A 25,221-nucleotide genomic window follows, 5' to 3' on the forward strand; every position below is an offset into this window, starting at 1 on the left:
TGCAACACAGTGTTGTTTTTTAGCAGAGCAGTCTTTGCTCTTACATGCTCCTGTTTTATTTTCACATTTAACAAAGAGGCGCATGTTCCTCACACTTCTTTAGCATTTTTAAACCTTTGATTCCCCAATGAGTCTCAACTTCTGATACACGGCCTTTATGAAGAATGCACCAAGTTTCCTTTTTTTTTTTCTTCTTCTTCTTCTTCACTGTGTGACTTCCTGCTGTGACGTGTCTGCTCTGTGCTGCTGTGATTGGCCGTTTTTTTTTTTTTTTTTTAATCACTTCCTCAAAAACAAAAACACAGGATACAGCTGAGAGTGAGTGCAGTAATCGAAGGTCCACTTCTTTACTACCTAACTTCTATTTGGACACACAGATTTGTTTTCCAGCCGCTCATATAACCACAGTGGGAGAGACAGAGGAATGTTAACAGGAAGTAGAGCAAACAGCAGGAATCTGAGGGTTTACAAGTGAAGAGAAGAAGTCGTCTCACAGCCACAACAAAGACTGAAAAATGGGCAGTGAGTACAAATCACTGTCGCCAGCTGACTCATGCAGAAGTTTGTCCATCGGTATGTACTGAAGTTATTGCCCTTTACTTTGTATGAAACCTGATATACACTAAATGATATTGCGTACACATTTAAGTGAGCACTCCACTGATTGTGCACAAAGAGAACATCTCCGCCTGGGAGAGAAGTTGTCTTCTGTTGGTGTTGAAGTCTGGAAGTCTGAAAAATGTCAACAGATCTTATCCTTTCCAAAAGAAGAGTCAAAATGTGTCCTGTAGGGAGAGTTGCACTTTTCTATGAAATAAGACTTCATTTATTTTCCTGGTTGTGAAGCAATAAGAGGAGAGCGTGTGCTGTGCCGCGTTTAGTTCTCTGAAGGTCGTAGATGATCCAAAAATGATGAGCGGAGGCTCTGGTTTGATCGAAGTGTTCATACCCTCAGACATAATCAATCCAAAAAGACTGAGAAGGTTTAAAAGTTTGTTTCATAAACATTGATTTAATGGCAAACTTTAAAGTTGGTGATTTGGATGTTACATCATCCTGCATGAACATCATCACGTACAGTTAGAAAGTGTGTTTGCTGAATATTCAGTCAATCTGTGTACGAGCTCTTTATCCTTTTCATTCCTAAAAGTTTGATGAAATTAGAATCATCAGGAGATATTCCCTGGATGAAGTGAAACTCGCTGATTTAGATGCTGTGAGAGAGTTTTTAACTAAATACCAGGCTAATGTTCCTTTTTTTCATTCCTGCTCTGCGTTCACTCATTTTGTCTTGTGGATAACATTTCCAGCTTAAATGACAGTGAAACTGTCAGGTGAACATGAGTTTGTATATTCACAATCCTATCTTCAATCTGGAGGTGCTCTTCAGAGTCAGAATGGGTTTACACATAAGCGGGGTATTGGTCTTGGCCTGTGCTTAGAATTCATGATGGCTGTGGCGTTAATTTACCAATCCCCCAACCTCCACTCAACCCCCCCCCCCCACAGTAGCCAGATGGCTGTCACACAGGCGGTTCCTCGCCTGGACCACGCTGACTTCCCATCAGTCTTTAGATAATGAGGTCGTTAGCAATGCAACGGACAATTAAAGGATCTCAATCTGGCATTTCTCCTCATTTGTTTACTGTATGCTGCACTGTACGGTGTTTGAAACTCCTCAAATGATGCTGCTTCTGTCGAGATCATGGCTTCTGTTTCTTTTTTCTATGATTCATCTCCCCGATACTGAGCTGCAGGGAATTAAAACATCTCCGACAGACGCCCACAACTAAAGCTGTTTTCAGACAGAATCAACAGAGCTTGTAATAGATGTCTTGTGTTTAAATTTCCTTTGTGAGATCGGCGTCTTTTCTTCAACAAACTTTGATTCAGTTAAATATCTCTCTGCATGGAGACAACTGTAACTGCTGCACGGAGTAAGCTGTGTTAGCTGCTAAAACATGGAGAGGGTTTGACTTCAGCCAGTGAGTCGAGCACTCACCTTCATGTGAAACCTTCCTGAACACTGTCACCACTGACAGTTAATTATGGGAGTCACAGATCACGCAGACGTGTCAGCTCATGCTACGATTGACGCCGCCGCTTGTTTACATCTTTGTTGTAATGTTGTTTTCTCGTTATTTTTATTTTTTTTCCCAGCAGCACCAGCACATCGCTTATTTAGCCCCAGAGTGCCTCAGGGCTTCCCATAATGATGGTAAAAGCAGTTCAAATTTGGAGGGGTGAAATGTTGAAAGGGACGTGTTGGTATAATTGGTGAACCTGGAAATATTTTGGTCAGGCTGTTGAAGCACGCAGACTGCATGTTAGCCACACTGTCATACTCGGCATGGCTCCATTTATTCTCCGCTAACTCTTCTTCACACTGAGTGAAGACCAACTAAACCTTGGATTATGTTAGACCGGCAGACGGAGAGGAAGCAAACCGATGAATTCTGACACACATTGTGGAGAGTACCTTACTGAGGTGATTTCCATGAGTCGGCCAGGTGGTTGCTGTAAGGGGCAGGGAGGTAAAGGATGTGGCAGCAAGACACCACACAAACTTCCAAACAAAAAGAAGCCCAATTTTGGACCAAACTAAAGTGAGTGTTGAGGAGAGAAAAGTTTATCTTGCTTTCCTGTTTCTAGCTCGTCTTAAGGACATTAATGAAAGGTGAAATATATGCTTGGTCAGTAGTAAATTCTGCTTACACAGAATCAGATGGCTTACATCAAAAAGCAGCCTCTGATTATAAGATGTTTCCATCTGAAGATAGATCTTCACCTCAAGCGATCTGGTACAGAGGCCCAAAAGAGACAGGAGCTTCTGAGGCAGCAGTTTATCCTCCAGCCAGATGACAGCTAGCCCTTACTGCTGCATACGCAGGTTTTTTTTATGGGACGAGACCAACGAATCTGGCTTCTAGCTACTGTCCAATAATTAGCTTAAAAATCACTTACAGCAATACTAGTGACGTGCGAGGTAGAATCAAAGACGCTGGCTGTGAATGATCCTCGTGGCTAACTCGAGCTCTGGGCTAACACCACATGCCCAGCAGGTAACACTCGATATATTCCTGTTCTCACCTTCCACGGCCAGCCCTGTTTGATCTGACACTGTTCATGTCACTGTCAGATAATAGTCGTCTTTTCAACTCTGAGTTCAGAGAAGCTTTAGCCTTGTTTCGAAACAGAATCAAACGTCATGACAAGCATCGCCACATATATAAGCCTGATTTAATTTTAGGAGCTTATTTTCGAGAAATATCAAATATATAATTGAATTAAAGGAGTCTTATTTTTGTGTTATTTTTTGTTCATTCGTTTTTATTAATGTTAGTATTCTTTTCTTTATATTTTAAAATATGAACAAGAGGTCAAGTGAGTACAATGTTGAAAGGGGTTAGTAGTTGTGACAACTCCACAGACGCCCACATCACCTGAGTGTGTTGTTCTCAATGAAGCTCCGCCTCCTGTTCCCTCTCAGTCCATTCTTCTTCTTCTTCTTCTTCTGGTTTCATGTTTATCATCAGCCTCGTCTTCAGCTGCAGCAGGCGGCTTTTTTCCCACCTATTAAAAAGAAGTCTTTTTAGAAGACTTACATTGATTATTGAAAGTTTTGCATTCTCCATAACTGCAAAAGTTTAGGTTTATATGGAGTCAAGCATTTCACCAGATTTAACATCAGTGTTGATAAAACATAACCCAACAATTTATATTGTACTATTAGGGATCCAGTGTTGCACCTTCCAGTTTTGACTTCAGTGGATAATTTTAGTTTTGACTGACAGACAGAGTGATGATTGAAGAATGTTTAGCCTTTGAAACATCTAAAACTTCATATTGTTGGAATCAGACAACAGATGGACTTATGAAGTCTGTATTACACAACTTTTAGTTTGTTCAGTTAGTCATCTCTGAAGATGGTAGATTTCCTAAATGCTTGATCATGTTGAAACAGTTAAAGCTCAGTAGGCAGTTTTGTCACTTCCCTTGGTGTTACACAATTCAGATACATGAATCAATCTATGCTATATTAACACAGAGAGCAACGGTTTTCATAGTTGCAGATCTATATTTCAATTCCTCATAAGTAGGGATGAACCAGTTTTCCGATAACAGTTGACTAAAGGACAAAAGGTCGCCGGGACAAAAGGTTTTGGAGCAACCTGAAGGGAATGAAAACAGAGTGATAATGTGCTGCCCTCATCAAGCTTTGCTTTACCAAATAAATTGTAAAAAAAAAAAAAAAGAAAAGAAATAAAAAGTAATGAGTGAAGTCGTCAGTGTGGGAGCGTTTTCAACACACTGAGAATGAGCAGGGACTCGAGACGACAGAGCCCCGTCTGTAAAACCTGCCACAAAAGATTTACTGCTGAAGTGTCGAACACATCCAACTTGGATAAACCACACAGCACTACACAACCACACAATGGTCCTATATAATCACTGAGTGATGTTACACACTCAAAGGTACATCGAGTTGTTCACAAATGAACTCTACATGTTTCCAGCCAAAAATATACTTCATCCCCTTCAATCATTTTTTTGTGAAACCATTCCTGCTGCTGAAATATACTTTTTTTAGGATCAGAGACTTTATAAAACATGGATGTAGTTTCAGTGTTTAAGCCCAACCATGGTGGTCAGCATTTTGTAAATGCTGTCACTAGAGCTGAAACGATTCCTCGAATATTTCGATTACAAAAATTCATAGAGGAATTTTTGCTGCCTCGAGGACTCGTTTAGTGTTTTTTTTTGTTTTTTTGCATCATCAAAACTATGCCATGAGTATAAAACACGTTTAACGTAGCTGCAGCTACCTGCTACTCTCTCTGCTGCACGCTGAGTCTGACACACACTTCAGCGCTAACGCACACACATGCACACACACGAGCGTGGCGCGCCCCTTTTAACTTTTGTCAGCACACAGTTGATCCGTGATCCATACGACCTAGTCGGGAACACGTGATCCGGTCAAACCGTCGGCTTTTCTCTGTTCACTCTCTCCGTGTTTGCAGCAAACATAATGATAGAAACGTCCTCTCACAGTCTCATAGACATGTCTATGGTCTCTGTAGTCTGTGAGCGCGCTGAATGCACGCGCTGCAGGAGCAGACAGAGATACGCACACTTCTAATAATGAACAGGCTGATTATTATACATGTCTAATGTTGTCAAAGCAAAATCAAGACATAACTTGTTTTGTGGAATAATTTATTATTCTCTGATGAATTTTAGTTTTTAGTCTGCAATGTTGTGGTGGGAGGGGCAAGCAAATATATATTTAAAGTTTCTCAATTACCTGATCTGATAGAATGATCAATCTGTGATTGATTCAACAGAGCATAAAGCTTTCTCAATTAAATGTACCTTAACACAAAAACACTATTTGTTATTTCAGCCATTAAAACATGTTTGGCCTGTATTTTTCATCTACCCGCCACCTTGACCAGTTAATTTGGGACCCTGTCAGTAATATGGTGAGTGTCAGCAGCTGTAGAGCAGAGGTGATTGGTTGTAACAAGCAGGCATTACCACGGTAGCTGCAAAGACTACAAGCAGGTTTGCAGGGACGACCCGAGGCCAGTTAAACCTTAATGAAGCAAAAGTATGATTTATTCGAATACTCGATTAATCGATCAAGATATTCAATACTCGATTACTGAAATATTCGATAGCTGCAGCTCTAGCTGTCACCAACTAACTGTCAGTCCACCTGGATACAGCACAAGATGTGAAAGTAAGGCGGGCCTTTGGCCTCCTAGCAGCAGCGGGCTATTCATTTTTCCTGCTGTCAACATGAGCATTCTAATGTGGGTGTTACTGGGACTTCAGGAGCTAGCCTCAAGTGGACACATGCAGTACTGCAGTTCTTTGTATTTCTGCATTGGCTTAAAGGTTGAGGCTTGTTTACAAACAGAGAGTAGAAGCACTTATTAAAATTGTCTGTAGTTTGTCTGTACGGCCCACCTTGTCACATGATGGTTCACATTTTGCAGCTACAGGACAAAATACACAAATAACATCTGAATCAGCTGCAGCCATATTTTGTGTACATGCCTACTGTCAACCTGCTTAAATTAGAGCACAGATTTAATCTGTTATAATTCCACTGGGAACAAAACAAAGGTGTGATGCTTTAGGGACCATTACTGTACTGTATGTGTTGTGAAAGCTGTGATAGGTAATAAACTGCAGTGTAGGTGGCAATTCTTATTCAGTTAGCAATTAGCCTTTGATGCAATGTTAAATCTAACCTGTATCTTGTCCTCTTCTTCTGCAGAGATGTCAGAGTGCTTCATATGCAGGGATGTGGAACTTAAAGCCAGTGACCCTCTCAGGAATTTCTGCGACTGCAAGAATTTACTTGCCCATCACGTGTGCCTGTCCACATGGATCCAGAGGGTAAGATAGACTGTGAAAAAAAAAACAAGAACTTGATATTTTGATTTTCAGGCTGACTCCTTTTTTTTATTCATCAGCCGTATTAGTCAGGATGTGAAGGAGGGAAAACGTCTGTGCTGGATTTCTAACCTAGAATAAATGTGTTGGCAATGTTAACATTCCTCATTGAGACAAAACAATGCTGTTTGCCTTAAGGTAAGGAGCTCTCTTTCAAATAGAAACCAATTAATTTTAATGAGGGTTACTAACAATGATAGCACGTCATTGTGAAGCAGCTGAAACACAAAGGCTGAAATAGTGAGGAGTTCTTCATAATGGACTGGAAGGAATCCAGGAAGCTTGTCCATCAGACACCTGTCACATAATGCACAACTGCTCATTAACATCTGTAGCACTCTTTGAGGCAAGTCGTATTATTGATACAGCAGTCACTGATTAGTTGTTTTTGCACTTGCAGAGAAGCACTTTACACTCTTCTTAGTTACTGGAGTGTAAGTTTTCTGTAGGTGGCTCACAGTTCTCTTCCCGTACATCATGAAGCTTATTGTTCCTTGTGCTAATTACTCTAAACTTCATTAATCTCCAGCCAAACACTGCTGCTGCTGCTGCTGCTGCTGGATTGGTAAAAACCATGTAATTGCTTTTTTTTTTTTTTAAGTCTTCTCCCTTAAGTCACCAAAAAACAAAAGGTTGTGTTGATTTGGAAATGTAAATAGCTACCAAATAAGATGATGTAAAGCAGCAGGTTTTTTTTTACTTCACATACAAGAAAATAATAGACTTTAGAAGTTTTTTATGTTGCACGGACAGACAACAGACAATACCCTTTATGGTAAAGCTGCTTTTATCTACGCTTACATGGAACAAATAGAACAAATGATGTGCAATAACTAAAGGGTCACTGACTCTCATGAACACTTTAGTCTGTAACAGGAGAAAATCTGCACTGCCATCCATGTGCGAGTGCAGTGAGCACGCTCGCAGGAGTGACAGGAATGAAGCGGTCCGCTGCCTTTTCAACTGACACACACAAACTTATTGTGAGCGCTTATTGAACGTTGATGCTGTAGCAGTTATTAACGCGAAGATCTCAAAATAGTCACTGACATTACACCAATATCACAGTAAAAGCAATGTGAAATTCAGAGTGTGTCAGTGTGTTGGTTTTTGCTGCAGTGTTTTACCTGACCTGAGCGGGCCGATATAACGTGCAATCAGCTCACACTCTGTCCTGTTGAACCCCGTCTCTCTCAGCTCTACATTGCATTTGTTTTGTTATTCTGTGTAGCTCGTTGTAGTTCATCCATTTGACACATCTGAAGTGATTTGTTTTTTTGTTACTGTAATGAACCCTCACGGCCAACTGGCAAGCAACTAGCTTATGGCTAACTTCCTGTTAGCAACAAGCAAAAGTAATCAGACAGAAAGCTATAAAGAACCTTCTTCAAAACATGTGTGAAAACCACACAGTAGAGAGCTGTTCTCCCCTGCTTCAGTGTTTATCCAGCTCTGCATCCGTAATGAAACCTTTCTGCATTCTCACCTCTCTCCATTTTCAAAAATCATCTCCAATAATTATCCACCTTTCTGCTCGTGGAGTTTATTGGAAGTCGCGGAGAACTCGTTTGCTTGCTCGCTTCCTTCGCTGCAACATCTGTCTGTTGGCCGTTTGTCTGGCAAACTGAGGGGAGTCTAAAACAGCTGTGTGAGGGCGCCTTAAAACAAAACCAGACCATTCAGGACCAGCAATCTAAACTCAGGAGAACACTGTTAACTGCATTGTTATCATATCAGAGAAGTCAGCACTTCAACATAGCATGTTTCCTCAATGTCTGATGATGCAGTAAGGCTTTAGCAATCATGTCTTCACTCTGCATCTTACACTAAGGCGAACATTTAATGGTCCAAGAACGGCTTTGACTGGAGGTCCAGAGAGCACAAAGAGCAGACAAACAGAAGATTGCATCAATCTGTGTCACTTATGCACTTAAGGACTATATCTGTATGACGACTCTTCAAAGCTTCAATTTGATTTTGACACAGAGGGAACATAAACATCTAATCCTGTACAAGGACCCGCTGTGTCTGGAATGTGCTTCACTGTACATCGTACATACATGAGTTAGTATCGCACTCTGACATTGTGTGGTAATCAAGGATAACGTGTCTGCAGCTGAAATGCTTTCTGTAGTGTGGTTCACGCCTGTAAGCTTTTGGTCTCTTCAAACTCCACAAGTGGTCGACAACGTGCTACAGCAGACCTTTCATCTGCACCACCCAGCTGTCAGAGTGAAGAGCCACTTCCATTAAGTGTGTGTCTTCCCACTATACAATTATATACAGACACACAAGCCAGCACTCATGAGGCACACACACACACACACAGCATCCCACTCTCTGCTGAGAGTGTGTGCTGATGCTACAAGACTACTTTAGTTTTTTGTGTGTGAGGGAGGCAGACAGAGAGAGAGAGAGAGGGAGAGTGTGCGACCTTTTAGAGTGCTCAGGGTAGGGAGCCCCTTTCCCTTTTACAGAACAGAAATCAGCAATTGACCTGTCACTTTTGCTCTGATAGCCATCTCTGGAAAAGAGGTCATGCACATATGTCTAAAGTGCTTCTTAACCACATTTTATGAAGCCAGAAAATGTAATCCAATAATGATTTGACTTACGGTAGAGAGAGAGAGAGAGAGAAAGAGAGAGCTAGCCAGCTGGGAGTGATAGCATGCACCGTTAGCACTCCTAAAAGCATCTTGAACACAAAAGGCTAAATTCAACAGCTTTATTTAATTTGAAGCAGACAACAGTATCACACAGATGTTGTCACTAAACAGCAGACACGCTGAATCCAACACAACAAAACAGCACTGTCATTCATTTCCACATCTGTTGATACATTCTTGAGTGTGTTCGCTGCAGAGGTTCAGACGATCTGAACAATTATCATCCGCACTGAGGCTAACCATACGCTATCTTTTTTTAGACTGCCTCATTTGTACCCCCCGCCCTCTCCTTTCCCAAGTTCCCAAAGACAAATAGCGCGGCGCAAAACTAATTAGTAACCAGGAACTAGTTAGGAGATGCCCTTTGAAAAACATGTCCTGAGGCAGGATTTAAATATAGGGACAGAGTCAGTGACTGAGTGTGCCTTGGAGATCCTGGCCTCCAGGCGAGGCAGCACTCTGACCCCTGACCCTCATTATAGGGAGTGCATTCCTAGAGGGGTGAAACCCCTCGCAGCACAAAGTACAAGGGCATGGCAGGACTGTACTGCTCGAAGTGCACCAGCCGAGTGAGGCCTGGTGTGTCTCACTGCCCAACCCAACGACGCCTTGAGAAGACACAGAGCAAAAGATGCAGGCCTTTTTCAAAAGTAATGCACAGATAAATGTGTTTTCCACTTTATTACAGCTGGTTTCAATCCAGTGCACTAAACGCTATAGTATCCTGCTGTTCAGCTGAAGGAAACGCAAAGTAGGAAAAAGGCAGTGAGAAGAGCGCTGATAGAAATGCTTACAACGTAGCAGCTAAATATAGCATTGAATTGACAGTCGACGCAAGTGTGAACAGACGAAAAACATAATGACAAGTTTACATGCTGACATGGATTTGATATATTTTTCAAGTGTGATGTTAGTGTTTTTGTGCATGTGTGAATGTCAGCTAGTATGCCCTTGACTGTGAGTGTGCATGCTTACATTTTCCCTTTAATTGCAAGTGGTGTTAAGAGTGAGTAAAGCATCCCCCCTCCCCCCCTCTTGTCCTCTCCTACTCTGTCGCTCTCTCTCTCTCTCATGGGTTGATAATTCTCATCACTGCAAACAGACTTGGTTTACATTCATTAGCCCAACACTCACAGCAATCAGGCCACAGTGCCAGGGGCAATGGTCCTCCTTTATAAAATCACATTGCCTAATAGCAGTGTTCTATAATTATATGCCATTAACATCTATCAAAGTGGGCTCCTACATGCATTGCATATTAGCTTTGGCTTTGGCAGTTTGTGTTTGTACAAATGCTTTTTCTTGTTAATGGCATCTTCCGATAGTTAGCAGCAGCTTGAAGATTGTTGTCAACGTGTTACTTTAGTTTCATGTGCACTTCTGTGATGTCAAGTGGAACATTAAGTGCATGCATAAAAACAACATCCACTAATGCAGGAAATGTCCAAACTATTGATAAGCAGAGTCTATGGTGGTCTGAAGGTGCGAAATGAAACAACATTGTAGGAAAGACTGAACACTCGTCATGTGAACGTTTGGTTGTTTTTAGTGTTTCATCACCTGCCATTTAGTATTTCACTGTCATTTAGTGTTTCTGAATTCTGTTGCTTTAATGTTTCTTTGAAAGTTTCTCTTCAGTTCTTGTTTTGTGAAACGTTTTTTTTCTTAAGTGTAGACATTTTTTGTAATGTTGTGTTTGTCTTTTGGGTACTTTTCTGTAAATACTGTCATGTTTAATCTTTGCTGTGTTTTGTGATTTTATTTTTGGGTTTTCTCTCTGTGATTTTGAACAATCGTTGGGTTTTCTTTGTTTTCTTTCTTTCAGAAAATCTACATTTTTAAATTCTCTTTGTTTCTTTTAGTTTTCTGTACTTGCACCATTTAGTTAAGTGTTGTGTTCATGCTAAGCAAGCTTTATGTTTCGTAGTTAAATTAGCATTATGACCTAATGCATCTTTTGGGCTGAGGAGGACATTTATTTCATTTTAAAATTTTAAAGGAAAAAGTATGGTGCGAGTAAACTGCACACTACAGGCTTTATAGCCTGAGATAATTTGTTGTTCTAAACAGCTATAACCTTCTCTTGTTCCTCACTCATTTCTTTTATTCTGACTTCTTTTGAATAGTCTTTGGATGGTTGACTGTCACTAACCGTCTTTGAAACGTTGTTTCTTCACAGGGATGTGGGAGTGAAGACAAGCTGCAGTGCATTGTCTGCAAAGCTAAGGTAAGTGTGTTGATTTTATTCATGAGGCCAAAATCATAAATCACAAATTTCTTCAGGAGGCTTTCAAATCTGTACAGCCTCTTTCTGTGTTCTCGAGATGTTGGCAAGGAGAGAACTTCCCCAGAAAACAAAAAAAAAAAGGAAAGACGAGACCTCAGGAAGGATTAAAAGGATTTAATGGGACATTTGATGATGTCTCATTCTTTTAATCTGCCTTTGTGAAATGTACACAAGCATTTAAACAAACACCATTTAAGTCATTAAACAGTGGCTGCATCTCACAGAACAGACTGAAGCAGAGCAGATCCATAATACTAATGAGCAATCAGGTCTTTGTTTTGCTCTGTGATTTACTTGATTTGCTAGCAGTTGTGTTGCTTATGAGCTGTAAGCTGTCTTTTATTCCTTATTATTGTAGCAGAACACTCTCTGTGGAGAAGAAGGGAGAAACATTACAATATTTGGCAAAGGATATAAGCCATGTAATGACAAAATCTGTATTCATTTCATGAGCAGAAATTAATCACGCCTTCCTGTGGTACATTCCTAATGCAAATTCTCCATGAACACATTGTGTCTTGTTTGTGGCTTCCTTCGTACGAAACGGTGGAGCTGATGTGTCATCACAGATGGGGTTGCAGGCTGGATAAGGTGTCCACATTACTAACCATCTGAGATTAGAGAAGGTGCTGTTGATGTGTTGTATGTATTCATGCTTGTGCTGTGGGTCAAAGCGTCAAAAGCTGGCGACTGAGTGTTTTATTCATTGTTTGCTCGACGGACGGCAGCGGGTTGAAAATGTGATCTTTGCCATCTGTGCTTGTGTGTATGTATGAGAGGGAAGGAAATGTCACAGTTACTCTGACAACGACCTTTGAGGATTTTAAGATATTTTAAACATGAAATCATGCACACATTGAGAGACACGCTCTGATGAAAGTTTAACAAAACGTTTTGTCGAAAAGGAAAGTGTTTGTCTCCATATGGAGCGGGCGTGTCCACTGAGCGCTGGGCTTTCCTTTCATAGATAGTAACATGTCTAGATTGACTCACGGGGTTGTTTGTCATCATTTTGGATATTTATACTGTTATATATAAAGATGGAAGCTTTTTTTAATTCATCAATTTTTATTTGTATAGCTCCAAATCATCACAAATGTTATCTCAAGACGTTTTACAACAGAGCAGGGGAAAGACCTTACCCTGTTCTATATGATATAAATGTTGTTGTCATGGTTACAAAGAGCCAACATAAAGCCATCAGGAGCAATAAGCAACTTTTATCCAAGTCACAGTGGTCAGGAAAGACTTCCTCTCAGAGACAGAAATCCTCGAGCAGACTCAAGTTGACCTGCCGTCTGTAGAGTCTGTTTTTGGACTGCCTTCGACATGTTGGACCTGAGCCAGGGTTCCTCAGAGTCGAGCTGTTTCAGGTCTTCATGAACAACTTCAGAATCTTTTAATTTAATTAACACAAACCCACATACTGTGGTTTATCAACTATTGTTGACCTGTCTCTTTACTGACTTCTTTATTCAGGGGAACTGTAGCACCGTTGAGTTTGTGTTCAACTGTAAGTGAACGCCAACTAGCTAGGTTTATTCGCTTGCTACCAGGACGCGTTAGCTTCCTGTGAAACACTGACACAGTGCATTAACTGTAGTTAAACAAATTGTTTTATTCATAAATATGAACACTTGCAATGTGAGTCATCGGCAGCTCCTACATATTGTTGTCTTGGTCTTGCTGTACTTAAAGTAGAATAGATGTCATTCTGGGATTCATGTGCTAACAGCCATAAATCAAATCAAACATAGTCATTTCACAATGAAACAGCTAAAGGTAAAATGAGAAAGCAGGGATCTGTCAGTGTCCTACATTAATGTGTAGCATTGTTACTGAGCACTTGTTCTGTTAAACAACAGGATTTTATTCATGAAGTAACACGACCAAGTCAACCAAGCAAAGCTATGAACATCAGCTGTTTCATTCCTGTTGAGAAATATTGAACTTTGTGGCCACACAGGAAATCTCCGGTCAGATGACAGTTAGAAAAACAATGGGCTCTGTAAACCCCGGACTCAGGAAGCTGCCACTTCAGAGAAACAAAGAAAACAGTCCACTGGGATTGTCATACCAGAATATTACATTTCAATATGATTCTTGTAAATATCAAATAATACAGATAACTGTTTTAACGCCATGGCAACAAAGAAACAAGTCCTATTTTCAAACGTTTGTTTTTTAGTGAAATGTATTTCAACTCCTGTTGTTTCTGAATGATACGAACACATCCGCAGTGGTTCGATACTCGATGTGGCAGCTAATAAAGACCTGAGATCTGAGGTTCTTTGAAAGCTTCTCAGCTTTTTGATAGAATGGATGAATAAAGTGACATACATAGTTAAATCCTTTTATTTTATTTTAAACATTATTAGCTTCTTTATAACAGGCTTTTACTGAAACTGGCACTTTCAGAAGGTCTTTGGCACTGATCACATTTCATTGATGAATAAAGATATGCTACTCTGTTTATTGACATGTCTATGTTCATCAATGTGCACTGGCTCTCTTTCAATGACTAACCAAACACCCTGTGATTTTATACTGAATCAATTCATGATGCAATGGTACAAATCCAAAATAGACCTTTTTTTTCCAAAGCTGTAGTAGTTATTTGCTTTCCAAAAAGAGCTCCACATATATATCTCGAGGTTGTTGAAAAGTAACATGAGCTGTTGGGCCAAGCTGAAAAGTCTCACTTGTTTGTAATAATGTAACTCTGTGTTTTATGGGAATTTTTTTTCTGTTTCCCTGTCAGTTTTTTGCTGCAGGCAAACACGTTTCCAGGTATTAAAAACGTCTCTGCTCTTCTTTTACCTAAGAGGAGACATTTCTTACACTTCCTCACTATCTCCAACTGACCGTTGCACTTGTCTTGGTCCATTGTACCGATGGGATCGTCATCAATTATTAATGCGGAGCAGTAAATGTCTGAGAGACATCCCACTGAGTGACCAAACAGCCATGAACAGAGTTAGTGGCAGTGGCCTGGTGAATGCTTCGAATGGCAGCGGTGCCATTTAGAGAATTATTGTTGCGAAGTTTCTGCTGTGTATTGATATGAACTTTGCCGCAGTAAGTTAATGCATCAGTATAATAACATTTTAATGTCTGCAGTGGCACGGTCATTTAATACTTCTCCACAGAGAGATGTAGCTGTAGATCAGCATCGACTGTAATGATGATAGTGATAATCATTTGGTCCTGTGCTGCTATCACTCTTTAATGCGCAACTGCAATCACCCTTGGTTAACATTAAAAAAGATTTTACCATTAGGACTTTGAGCAAGCGATGCTCATTACAGTCCACAGTTTAATGTGGCAGCCATTGTTTGTTTCTTGTTGATGCTTCTTTTCCTGTTGTCTTCCCTCTTTGCAACGGGGTTTCAAATGTGGGCCATTTGTATGAGTTATGCTAATTTGTTGGGGCAATGAATGCATTAATTTCATTAGCACATGGCCTCAAAGCAATAATTACCAGAGTAGGTGTGTCACAAGCAATCATGTTAAAATTTGCCAGTTAATTATGAAGATTTTGTTCTGAGGGACCTGGATTTGACATGAGTCGCCGAGGGAAAAAAAGAGAGAGGGGAAAGTTAATGCATTCCAGTGGCCGAGGCTAGGTGCTTGTTGTCGAACACAGTGGGGGTGGCTGTGGCATTGTGGGGCCTACTGGCACGATTTTTTTGCATGTTGACAGCTCACATTCTGGACTAATTACCGCAAATAGCAGAGGGCTAGCTGGTGCTCGGTCAGTCCAGGAGGGTGTAATTATAAAGAAAAGGAGGTCCAGAGCCGCCTAATGGCCTCTGCTGCCTTTGATTGGAGTCCGGTGGAGAAGACATCGGTGGGGAGATGTGAAGGGGGAAGAGATTCACAGCTTTCTTCTGTGGACCTGATTAGCCCATGTCCAACACAGAACTGGAGTCAGGAGGACAGACTGTGTGTCTAATGATGCAGTCTTGATAATAAAAAAAAGTAATCTCTGTACCAGGAGGGGCGCCTTACCTTATGACTGTAGGAACTATTATGGGACTTTGTTTTAAAAAGAAAAGGATGCTTGTATGTCCTGTTTTTTATTAGATCTCAGTTGTGCTGAATGACTCGGATGGTAGATGTCTGATTTTAGATTTAATTTTAATTTTTCACAACGGGACAAACTTTATTTTATTCTTACTGAAAATAATGTTGGAAGTCAGAAAATCAAAAGAGAGGGAAAAAAGAGCAATATTACTTGTTCATTAACTGAAAATGAAAACTTGTGTCGCTGGTAGCTTGTCAGGATATTAATTGAAACGACGATTCAACAGCTTCATAAAAAAATTAACCATTTGAGATTCAAATTCAAAAATAAAATCCAGGGGTGAATGTTCAGCTCAGTGAGAGGGGGCGTCCCATGTACGAAGGCTACAGTCCTCTTCACACTGGTCACAGGTTGACTTTGTTTACACTAATGTTACGACTCTATTTGGTGCACATTTCCTGTCCCTTTTAAACTGTTCTATAAAATAAAGAACAAAAAAACAATTAACCCTAATTGGCTGCTTTAGTTGTACATAAGAATTCAAGGCAGCCTCTTCAAACCTTTCTTTTTATCCAAGAGTCATGTCCTGACCTGAGCAAGATTCATAATAGTATACACACACGGACACAAATATTGAAAAAATACAATTAAAGGGGCTAATATGTAACTTTGAAAAATACTGCATTTAGACCGATACAGCAAGGCCGTCAGGCGAACTACCAAACAGCCAAATGACTGATACTGTCGTTAGTAGGATGGAGAAGGAGACACACAGACTCCTTCGCAGACTCTCACATACTATATGTATGATCGCTTACCTCTTCTGGAAACATTCTGCTAGTACATATCCAGTGTTTCAGGGGCGATGTTGATGCCATACGAGCAATTATGACGAGCGCACAAGGGAGAGAGGGCAAAAGTTTACTATCGTAGTTCGCCTGACGGCCATGCCGCTACAAACAGTATTTTTCAAAGTTACATATAGAACCTTTGAACATAAAATGTAAAGATTAGACATGTGTTGGAGTCAGCTGTTTAGCTAAAATAAAAGCATTAACAGTTTCAGAAACCAGGATCCAGATTTTACATTTCAAAGCAGTTGTTGTGATTAATTTCAACATTTGGGAGGAGGAAGAATACAGAAATCTTCTATCTTCTATTTCAATAATATCTCTATGGGCCTTGATAGGTCAGGCCCTTTTCTGGAAGCCAAACAGTGAAGTATTATGTTTGTATACAGATGAGCAGATCAGGTCTCTGATAATATAGTAGTAAGGTAGAGCTCTACAAATTGTGTTGAACCTTGAAGAACTATTGCAGCTGTTTTGTTTTATTACAATGATTTAAAAGTGTGATTAGGAAGTAAATAAGAGATTCATCAGCATAAAATAAAAGTTACCACCTGCTATATATATCTTTTAAAAAGTACATGAATTATGGATTAGATAGTCTCTCAAAGCCTCACAGATCAAGCCATGTCAAAGAGAGAGCGTTTCTTCGAACCATTCAGTGTTCAGTCCACTTTACAGTCACACTCATTAATAGTATCTGTTAAAGTGGAATACAGCGGTTATACCACCAGAAGTCCAGATAAAAGCTTTTTACATAGCAAGCTTTTGTTTAATAGGGGAGCTGTGTGGTCCTGATAACAGCAACTACACAGCAGTCACGATGATCATTACAGGTAATGTCAACATCTGTAAATGCATGAGGAATCTTTAATTTACGTCAAAGATTTTACAAGTCCTCCCAAAACATCCTAAAAGTCACACTTTGTTCAGGGCAGATGGAGGTAACGAACAGTTACAGGAGGCCGTTCACTTTACTCACTTTCACTGCCAGAATATTCAAGACCTACCCCGACCTGAAAGTGGGATTTCAGCCGACTTGCAAGTATTTAGATCATGTCCATTTCCTGTTATCTACCATTTAAGCCGTTTCTAATCACACCCATCTTGGATCACAGACACGTTAACACATTTTAGACCAAACAGAAAGTTTGAAAGATGTTTCAGAAAGTGGCCATATCCTTTAATGAAATAATATCTCCTCTTCATACATAAAATACATTTGTTCTAAACTGTCATGTGATGCATATAAAACCAAATGAGAAACAAAATACTATATTTTTCAATGATACCTTTTTTTTTCTTGTTTTTAACAAACGATAAAATACTAATAACTTACTAATGGATGTATGGAATCCTCTCAGTGACTGTAGGAAGAGTTTTACGTTTCCTACTTTGGCCTAATCGTGTGCTGCTCTTCTTCACTTTAATAATAATATGAAAGTCAACTGTGATTCGACAGAGTGTAGAGCCTCAGGATATAATGGATAATCTTTTGAATATGCATGGACAGGTGCAATTTGGCAAGAATGTATAACTGGTGCAACATAATTTATTATTTGGGACACAGTTTGATCATTTCTTTATGATTGTACCTCCCAATGAGACATTTTGACAAAAAGTATGTTTTTCTAGATTGCATTTAATTCATTATTTTTTGTTGTTTTCTCTGTATTGTTGAGTTGAGGACACGCTCAGTTTTTAGGGGTTTTTTTTGTTGGATCTTCCTTCTTTTCTTTGATAACCACTTTCCCTTTTATTGTACATTTGGATATATAATGGGTTCATTCTTGATCTACTGGATCAGCTTGGATGTTACCACATTTGTTATAGATGATGCTATTTCAGATATGTTGCATTGAAGACAGCAAAAAGAAGTTATTACATTTCTTTTTCAAGAGTAAAATGTCACTGCTCGGTGGCCAGTTGGTGATTTGTGTTTTGGTTAAAAAAAGGTATTTTGTCACTGACCTTGTCACTTCTAAAGGAAATGGGCAATCAAAATGAAAATACAGAGACAAAACTGACAGAGCATCCCTGCATGGAAGAGCCGAGTTTAGACACTGGGCTCATAATACTTCAAATCTTAAGACAAAATTCTGCACCGTCTCTGAACCTTCCCCGCCCCGTGTCTCTCAAGTGTCTCCTTAAAGGTGCAAGCATTCACACTACCATCCCCCTCATTGGGAAAAAATGGTAATCATCAGTTGATTTTATATGGAAAGCAGATTATCCTTTGATTTTGATGAATGCAGCAGCTGCCAGACTCTTCATTTGACTAAAAGCAGGACATTCTGCCGAGGCCTCTCCAATGTCACTAAGCCTCTGTCAGGACAGCACTGTGACAGGAGATGACACATGAAAGGAGTTCCTCCTCGTGGCTCTCCCAGGACAATGGAACATAGCCTTGAGGTAATGTGTGTGTGTGTGTGTGTGTGTGTGTGTGTGTGTGGCCAAGTAGTGGACCACATATGTAAGAGACTAAACTAAATCAGAAAACTGTTCATGTAGCATTTACTGTACGAATAATTGGAGTTTGAACGCTGAGCTGTTTTTTGTCAGGAAATAGAACCATAAAGATTTAGATGTGTCAGTCCTGCTTTTTACTGTCTTTCCAAAGAGGAGAAGGCTTCTTTTAAGGCATGACCGAGCTTTCTACTGATGTTGATAAAAGGTTTATAAATGGCAGATGGACATGGACTTGTGTCATACTGTTATACCTTTTCTGACCACTCAGAGCACTTCTACACCTCATGTCTCTCCCATTCACCCTTCATCCACCTACTGATGGGAGAGCCTGATACATAAGTGTCCAACTGTCTGACTGTACTCTTCCATTCATCCATGTAGCGGGAGCAATTTGGGGTTCAGTGCTTTGCCCGGTGACGCTTCGACATGTGACTACAGGAGTCAGGGATCATACCCCCAACTGAGATGATCAACTCTGACACTGAGCCACAGCCATGTGACCACCTTTGTCATTCAAACATTTTGATAAGGAACTGCAATTGGAATCCACGTTAGTAGCAATAGGAACATTGCAACAAGTAACTAGTTACTCACCAGGATTGTGATGTGACTGATTCCCATTTATTTTCTGTTTCAGTACAAAAAAGGGAAAACGATTGAACGTGCTCTTTGTCTCTTCTTATGTGAATGAACTCACAGATTGGACTTAGCATTAGCTAACAACCTTAACCCCCAACCATCACCTGTATAGCAGTTGAGATTAATTGAAGTGACGTTAGAAACTATTTTTTGCCCCCCACGCAGACATTGCACAAATTCAATTACCACTAATTACCAGCTCTAAATTGCCTTACAGCTCAGCATATGAGACATTCTCGGTAGATACAAACCAGCAAGAACTCTTAAGTCCCAAAGCGACAGTCTTTAATCAATCCTTGTTCTAAATTAAAGCACGAGATAGGAACACATGGGCTGAAAACCTGGGGAACTATTTTCAGCTCAACAAAATATTCAAACTGTTTACTTTTTTTCTTTCTGCCAATAGTGCTCGTCTCTACAAATGTATTTATTGGGTAGAAATTCAACACAAAAATTTGGCCAAAGCCTGTGTCGGGTTTAGACTGAAGACTGACCGGGCAAAAAAAATCACTGAAGGTGGTTTGGCTGGATAAGGTTAAAAACAACCTTTAATTTTCATCATAGCAGGGTCAGTCTGGAGCCATTATTCCAAGCAAAGACTTGGACTCAGTAATTTCACCCTTTTTATTTAACCTCCAAGGCCTCCTCCTCTTTCCTGCCATCGTCCCTGAGCGCAATTCATTTGAGTTCCTGTTCAGGAGAGTCCTGAGGCTGATTCAATTATGTTTCCTTTAATTGGCTTTCAGGCATCCAAACTGAAACTGATGGAGAATTAATAACAACTCCAATTGGTCTCACAATTGTTTGCAACCTTGGAAACATCCTAAAAAATGGAGGCTGGTACAGACCCATTTTCCATGTGTCTATTTTGGCAGTTCAATAATAAAGCTGTGAGGAAAGCGCGGTCACAGTTACTGTGTGGTCCCAGATCTTGGTATGCAATTCATCTCTTTGTCAACACCCTAGACGTTTGGTGCCAACCTTGCACCCACGAAAACACGGCAAAGGCCAAAGAAAGCTCTGCATGATATCTGATCTTTTGCTACAAGGTGATGATGGTTTTAAACATGTCGTGTTTGTGTTCTCCTAACCCCATTAAATCTATCAATTAATGATGAAAGATTAAAACACTCAGTGCATTCTTCTTAAGCCGTTCCAGTATGTTCTCTTTATTCGTTCATGTCTGAAGCACATGTTGCACAAAGCAAACATGAGCCTAAAAGGAGCAATTTTCTGCCGTCTGACAAGTATTTCTCTGTGGGTATGGCTCACTCTGAGTCCAGAGAAAGAGAAATCATTTGCAGATGCATTACTATTTAGGTCGGTAACAAAAGAAGAGTTGTGAATTGGCAGGAAATGATGGCTGCTAGAATTAAGGTTTGAAGTTCACGTATCATTAACGGCCATGAAATCAACTTTTCCTCCGACTATGCTCTCCCCCCAGAGCCTGCCTTTGTCTTCAAACAGCGCCAAAGCAATCATTATGCTCAGACATAATGCACCATAATGACAGTAATTTCAGTATCAAATTTTCAAATGTTAGGCCTTAATTCATTGTGGTTAAGTAGCTTACTTGCAATTCACATTTTCTACCCTTCTTAGCAGAGTGCTCAAGGAATGAGACATCTGAAACAGGACAGGGGAGCGACGCAGGCAGGAAATTTGAACGGCTGTATTCATTAAAATGCTTCTCAAGCACAGGAGGCCTGTGCAGCTTTCACAATTTACTGGCAGCAAAACAAAAATACTCAGTCTTGTTTCAAAATTCATCTGTCACATTGGATTTGAATGTATAGTAACTTCTTATATCTTATACGACAAAAAAAAAAAAACATATGATGACACAATGAAAATGTTAAACGCGTTTCTCCCAAAAGGACACACAGTCCATCATAAATTAACCTCTGTTAACTGTTTATGAGCCTGAGTAGAACTGGGACTTTCTTTCTCTCCCCTCCATGGCGAGCGTCAAACATGATACAGATGTGTCAGTCGGAAAAAGAGATAACTTCAGGGTCAGTGGTGTCGTTTTTTCGGAGAGCCAGGAGCAAATAAGTCGCCTAAAGTCAATTCAAGTAATCGACAATTACACTCGCAGAAACTCAGTTTACAGGAAGGAAAATAGTCCAATAATAGTTTTTCAACTTCACGTCCTCTTTAAAATAAGTATGCTGATAATAAACGTGTTATGGATTAACGGACAGGAGCCCAGCTCTGAGCAAAAAATGAGCTAATTTCACAAAATATAAACACAAAATATATAAATATTCAATTATTTTACTTATTTACTATTTTACTTATTCATAGCAACAAATAGTTTGTATGAAACTGAGCCCATGAAATATAAATATTTTTCCCATTTTGACTGTAATGAAGACATGCGCGTGGTCAATAGTTATTTGGTATCAGCAGAGCTCTTTAATACAAACTATTGATTCTCATGTTTGTCTTCTTCACAGATTTTATTGACATTAAGTTTGCACATGTTTTAAGGTGGAAAGATAAGTTAGGAGAAACCAGCAAGAGTAAGCCAGGTAGTTAAATTATCCAACCAAAGAATTTGTCAAATGTTCGAATAAAGATGACGGCATTTGATTTAATGGTTGTGTGGAGATAATAATGATTCTAATAATGATTGATACCTTAATTATGATCATTTTTGTTGATATCATTCAACTCCCTCACACATACTTTTATTTACTGCTCGTAGTAAATTTTAAGGCATATATAATGAGACAGTATGGTGGTGTTCTCATTATAATGATTTGTTGGCTTCGACAATATGGGCATAAAACCCAATAACCACTCGGGGTTGATAGTTATGCAGCTGGCTGGGCGTCTTTATGATATTCGAAACAACTACAAAGAATAGTCTTTTTCATCAAAATAGTGATTTTAAACTACGTTCAATTATCTTATTAACGTCTATTTCAGCTTCAACTTTTTACCACTTCTAACCTTTTATATTTGCAGTTGTTCATTAATCAACGTCTTCCTCATAGCTGACCTTGCTCGGTGAATCAGTATTTTCCTTATAAGGCCCCTCACAGCCATTATGCACAGATTCTTTCGGTTCCAAACTGAGCTGTAAATTTTGAGAGAATCTGACACCCGTGCCCGAGGGTTACAGCAGAATGCTAACGAGGCCACAGCGACATTTCCATCACCATACAGTCAGTCGCACCATACATCAGCTCTGCGCCGAACATCTCCCAGCGACACATGAAGTCACTGACAATTTCAGACGCTACACTTTATTAGCATCCCGCCCATATCCACCGCGTAATGAATGAGGCCATTTAAACAGGATTTACGATATCTTTAAAACTTGATTGCTCAGAATTTGAGAATTATTCATAAGACTAAAGCATCATTTGTCATAGAGCGAGTGCTGTTTTGCTGGGAACAAATGGTTTTGTTGTAGTTTTTCAAATGAACTCCTTTTCATTCACTCCTCAAAGAAGCCATTTGCATGCACATGTGTCCACACTACGGATGTAATTAAAGGGAACGAGGCTCAGGTGACAACTCACAATCAAGTTCTCTTCTTAATGCGTTGTGCCACTGCAGAGTTATTGTAACAGATACACATGCAAATGAGTTAGAGTATGTACATGTTTTGTATTACACTGAAACTTTGTCTGACACAAAGCAGAGAGAACAGTGTTCATACCAAAACATGATAATAACTCAAAGGTGTTATAGGGTATACACTGCCAATAACACATGCCAGATTTCTGTTTCTGCTAAACTTCTTGTTTTGGATAACAATACACTTAAGGAATTTGATTATTTCCCCCTGAGTTACAGTTCCTTATTTCCACCATGAGAGAGGATGAGTCTTTCTCGCCTTGTTACGAAGATTATTGTGCTCACTTCCTGAGGCAGTGTGACCATGCTTTGTGTGCGATGCCCAGATCATCTCTCAATTACACAAGGATCCTCAGGCAGAGGGTGGGGACCCAAGTGAAGGACCAGTTATGTCCACACACACACACACTCACACTGCTATAGCTTGGAGGCATGGCTTACTATAGCCACAGCCAAGAATGAGGCCTCTCAGGATAGATTTACACACAAATAAAACCAGTCTTATCTTGGCCCACATGTGAACGGGAACTGATTACACGGTCTACATTTCAATGCTCAGATTAAATGGAGTCAATTTTCTATGGCCTATTTAAACTAATTCCAACCTGCAAACACAATAAAACCAAATCTGATATTATTGCACCTTACAAAAGTTCAACCGTCCACTGGGAAAGTGGGAAGAAACTTTTAGAGAATAAAGACATGCAAGTGAAAATGAGATGTTTTTGATGACTTGTAATGTTTACACGGGAAATGTTCCATATATACTGTGGACGGATAGGGAACAAGAAAAAATGTGTTTCCTTCACAGCTCCCCTTATTTTGTCACTTTCTTAACATCAGTATCGTCACATAATTATCCCGCACACCTGTTCATACACATCTACAACTTCACTCTTTTCCAAAGAGACTTATGATGACAGCAACATAAGACCGAGTTTAGTTCGGTCTTGAACAAAATGAAAAACAAGCGTCACGATACAGCCGGAGAGTTTTCCTATATTGATTATTTGCTGATTAATTGTAGTTAAATCACATTTTACATTCCAGCACCCAGGTACATCCTTTATCAACTTCTTGTTTGTAGCTTTAGTACACACCTTATTGCTTTGACAAAGCCTTCACAGAATATACATGAGAATGTTAAACAGATCTGCTCTAACTCTTTAAAATCAGAATCTTGAACTTATTGTTAACACAATGAGCCATGGTGAAATAAATGACAACTTTAAACTTCTGAGACGCCTTAGAAAAAAAACATGTAGAGAAAAATCATAAAGACAAGCGACTTTTATCTGTGTCAAAGCTAAAAGTGTCTTTACTTTTACTAATAACACTAGAGCTAGCATTAGCAACCACAAGCTAAGGGTCATACTGGACCAAGTGAAAGTGCTGAACTCTTGAGAACAGTGAGTCAAGCAAAGAGGATTTGTTGGAGGAAGTGGGTGTTATTTCTGATTCCAAACGTTAAAGCGTCTCACTTAAAGGCAGCAGTAGAGTCAAACTACCATAAGATGTCTGAAATGAAAACTGTTTAGTGTAAACATGGATGTAACTTCCCGTCATGGCGCACACTGCTCTGCCTGGAGTGTGGAGGTAGACGTCAACGTCTCTTCATTAGATTTTTGTAATATGTTCTGAAGGCCATAATTGCTGCTTCTGCCATTAACATCTCATCTGCTGATCACCTGAGGTCATCCTGATGGGTAATAGATGTATTAAAACCCTTCAGTGAGAATTGGTTTTAATTAATTGAATTGTAAATCATAAAGGTTGGCCCTATCTATTTTTTAATTAACTTTTGAAGAGTTCTTCCACAGAAAAAAAACCCATAATAACCATTAAGTCTTTTCAAACTTAGTTTGTGTGTGAGGGATGTTCACACCTGCGTGGGAGTGTTTTCAAAACCCCACACAGTTACACTACAACGTATACAGTATAAGCAAGGCTCATGATGAGCTGTGGTTTTATGTCTGAATGGTCCATTTAATTAGGTTACGTATGAGATAAAGGCCAGCCAAAGGTAATCACAAGGATTATTTACCCTTGTTAATTGAGGTTCCATCTTAACACCACGACTAAAGGTTAATGTTCTCTTGGTATATTATTTACCGTCCACGCTCCAGAGGCCGGCCTGCTGCTGCATAAAGCTGAGGAGGCGAGGCTCCACAGGTGCGAGGGGGAATGTAAAATGATTTGTAGCGTGATATAAACAGTACATTTGAA

The 25,221-nt window shown here is 39.8% G+C and overlaps 1 protein-coding gene across 4 annotated transcripts in view; it reads left to right on the plus strand.

Moving 5' to 3' along the window:
- The window catches only part of LOC306828741 (uncharacterized protein), a 130,537-nt gene that overhangs the window by 62,144 nt on the left and 43,172 nt on the right, over positions 1-25,221 (plus strand). For 3 of the 4 annotated variants that reach the window (XM_079351360.1, XM_079351358.1, XM_079351359.1), the window contains 2 exons: positions 6,290-6,411; positions 11,314-11,361. In XM_079351360.1, the coding sequence (XP_079207486.1) occupies positions 6,292-6,411; positions 11,314-11,361 (168 nt within the window). In that variant the 5' untranslated portion in view covers positions 6,290-6,291. Of the gene's footprint in view, positions 1-302; positions 574-6,289; positions 6,412-11,313; positions 11,362-25,221 lie in introns of those variants that run through there. The other variant, XM_079351357.1, reaches the window with a different exon arrangement.

The sequence above is a fragment of the Symphodus melops genome (genome assembly GCF_947650265.1).
Source record: "Symphodus melops genome assembly, chromosome: 8".
In the NCBI taxonomy this organism is placed as follows: domain Eukaryota; kingdom Metazoa; phylum Chordata; class Actinopteri; order Labriformes; family Labridae; genus Symphodus; species Symphodus melops.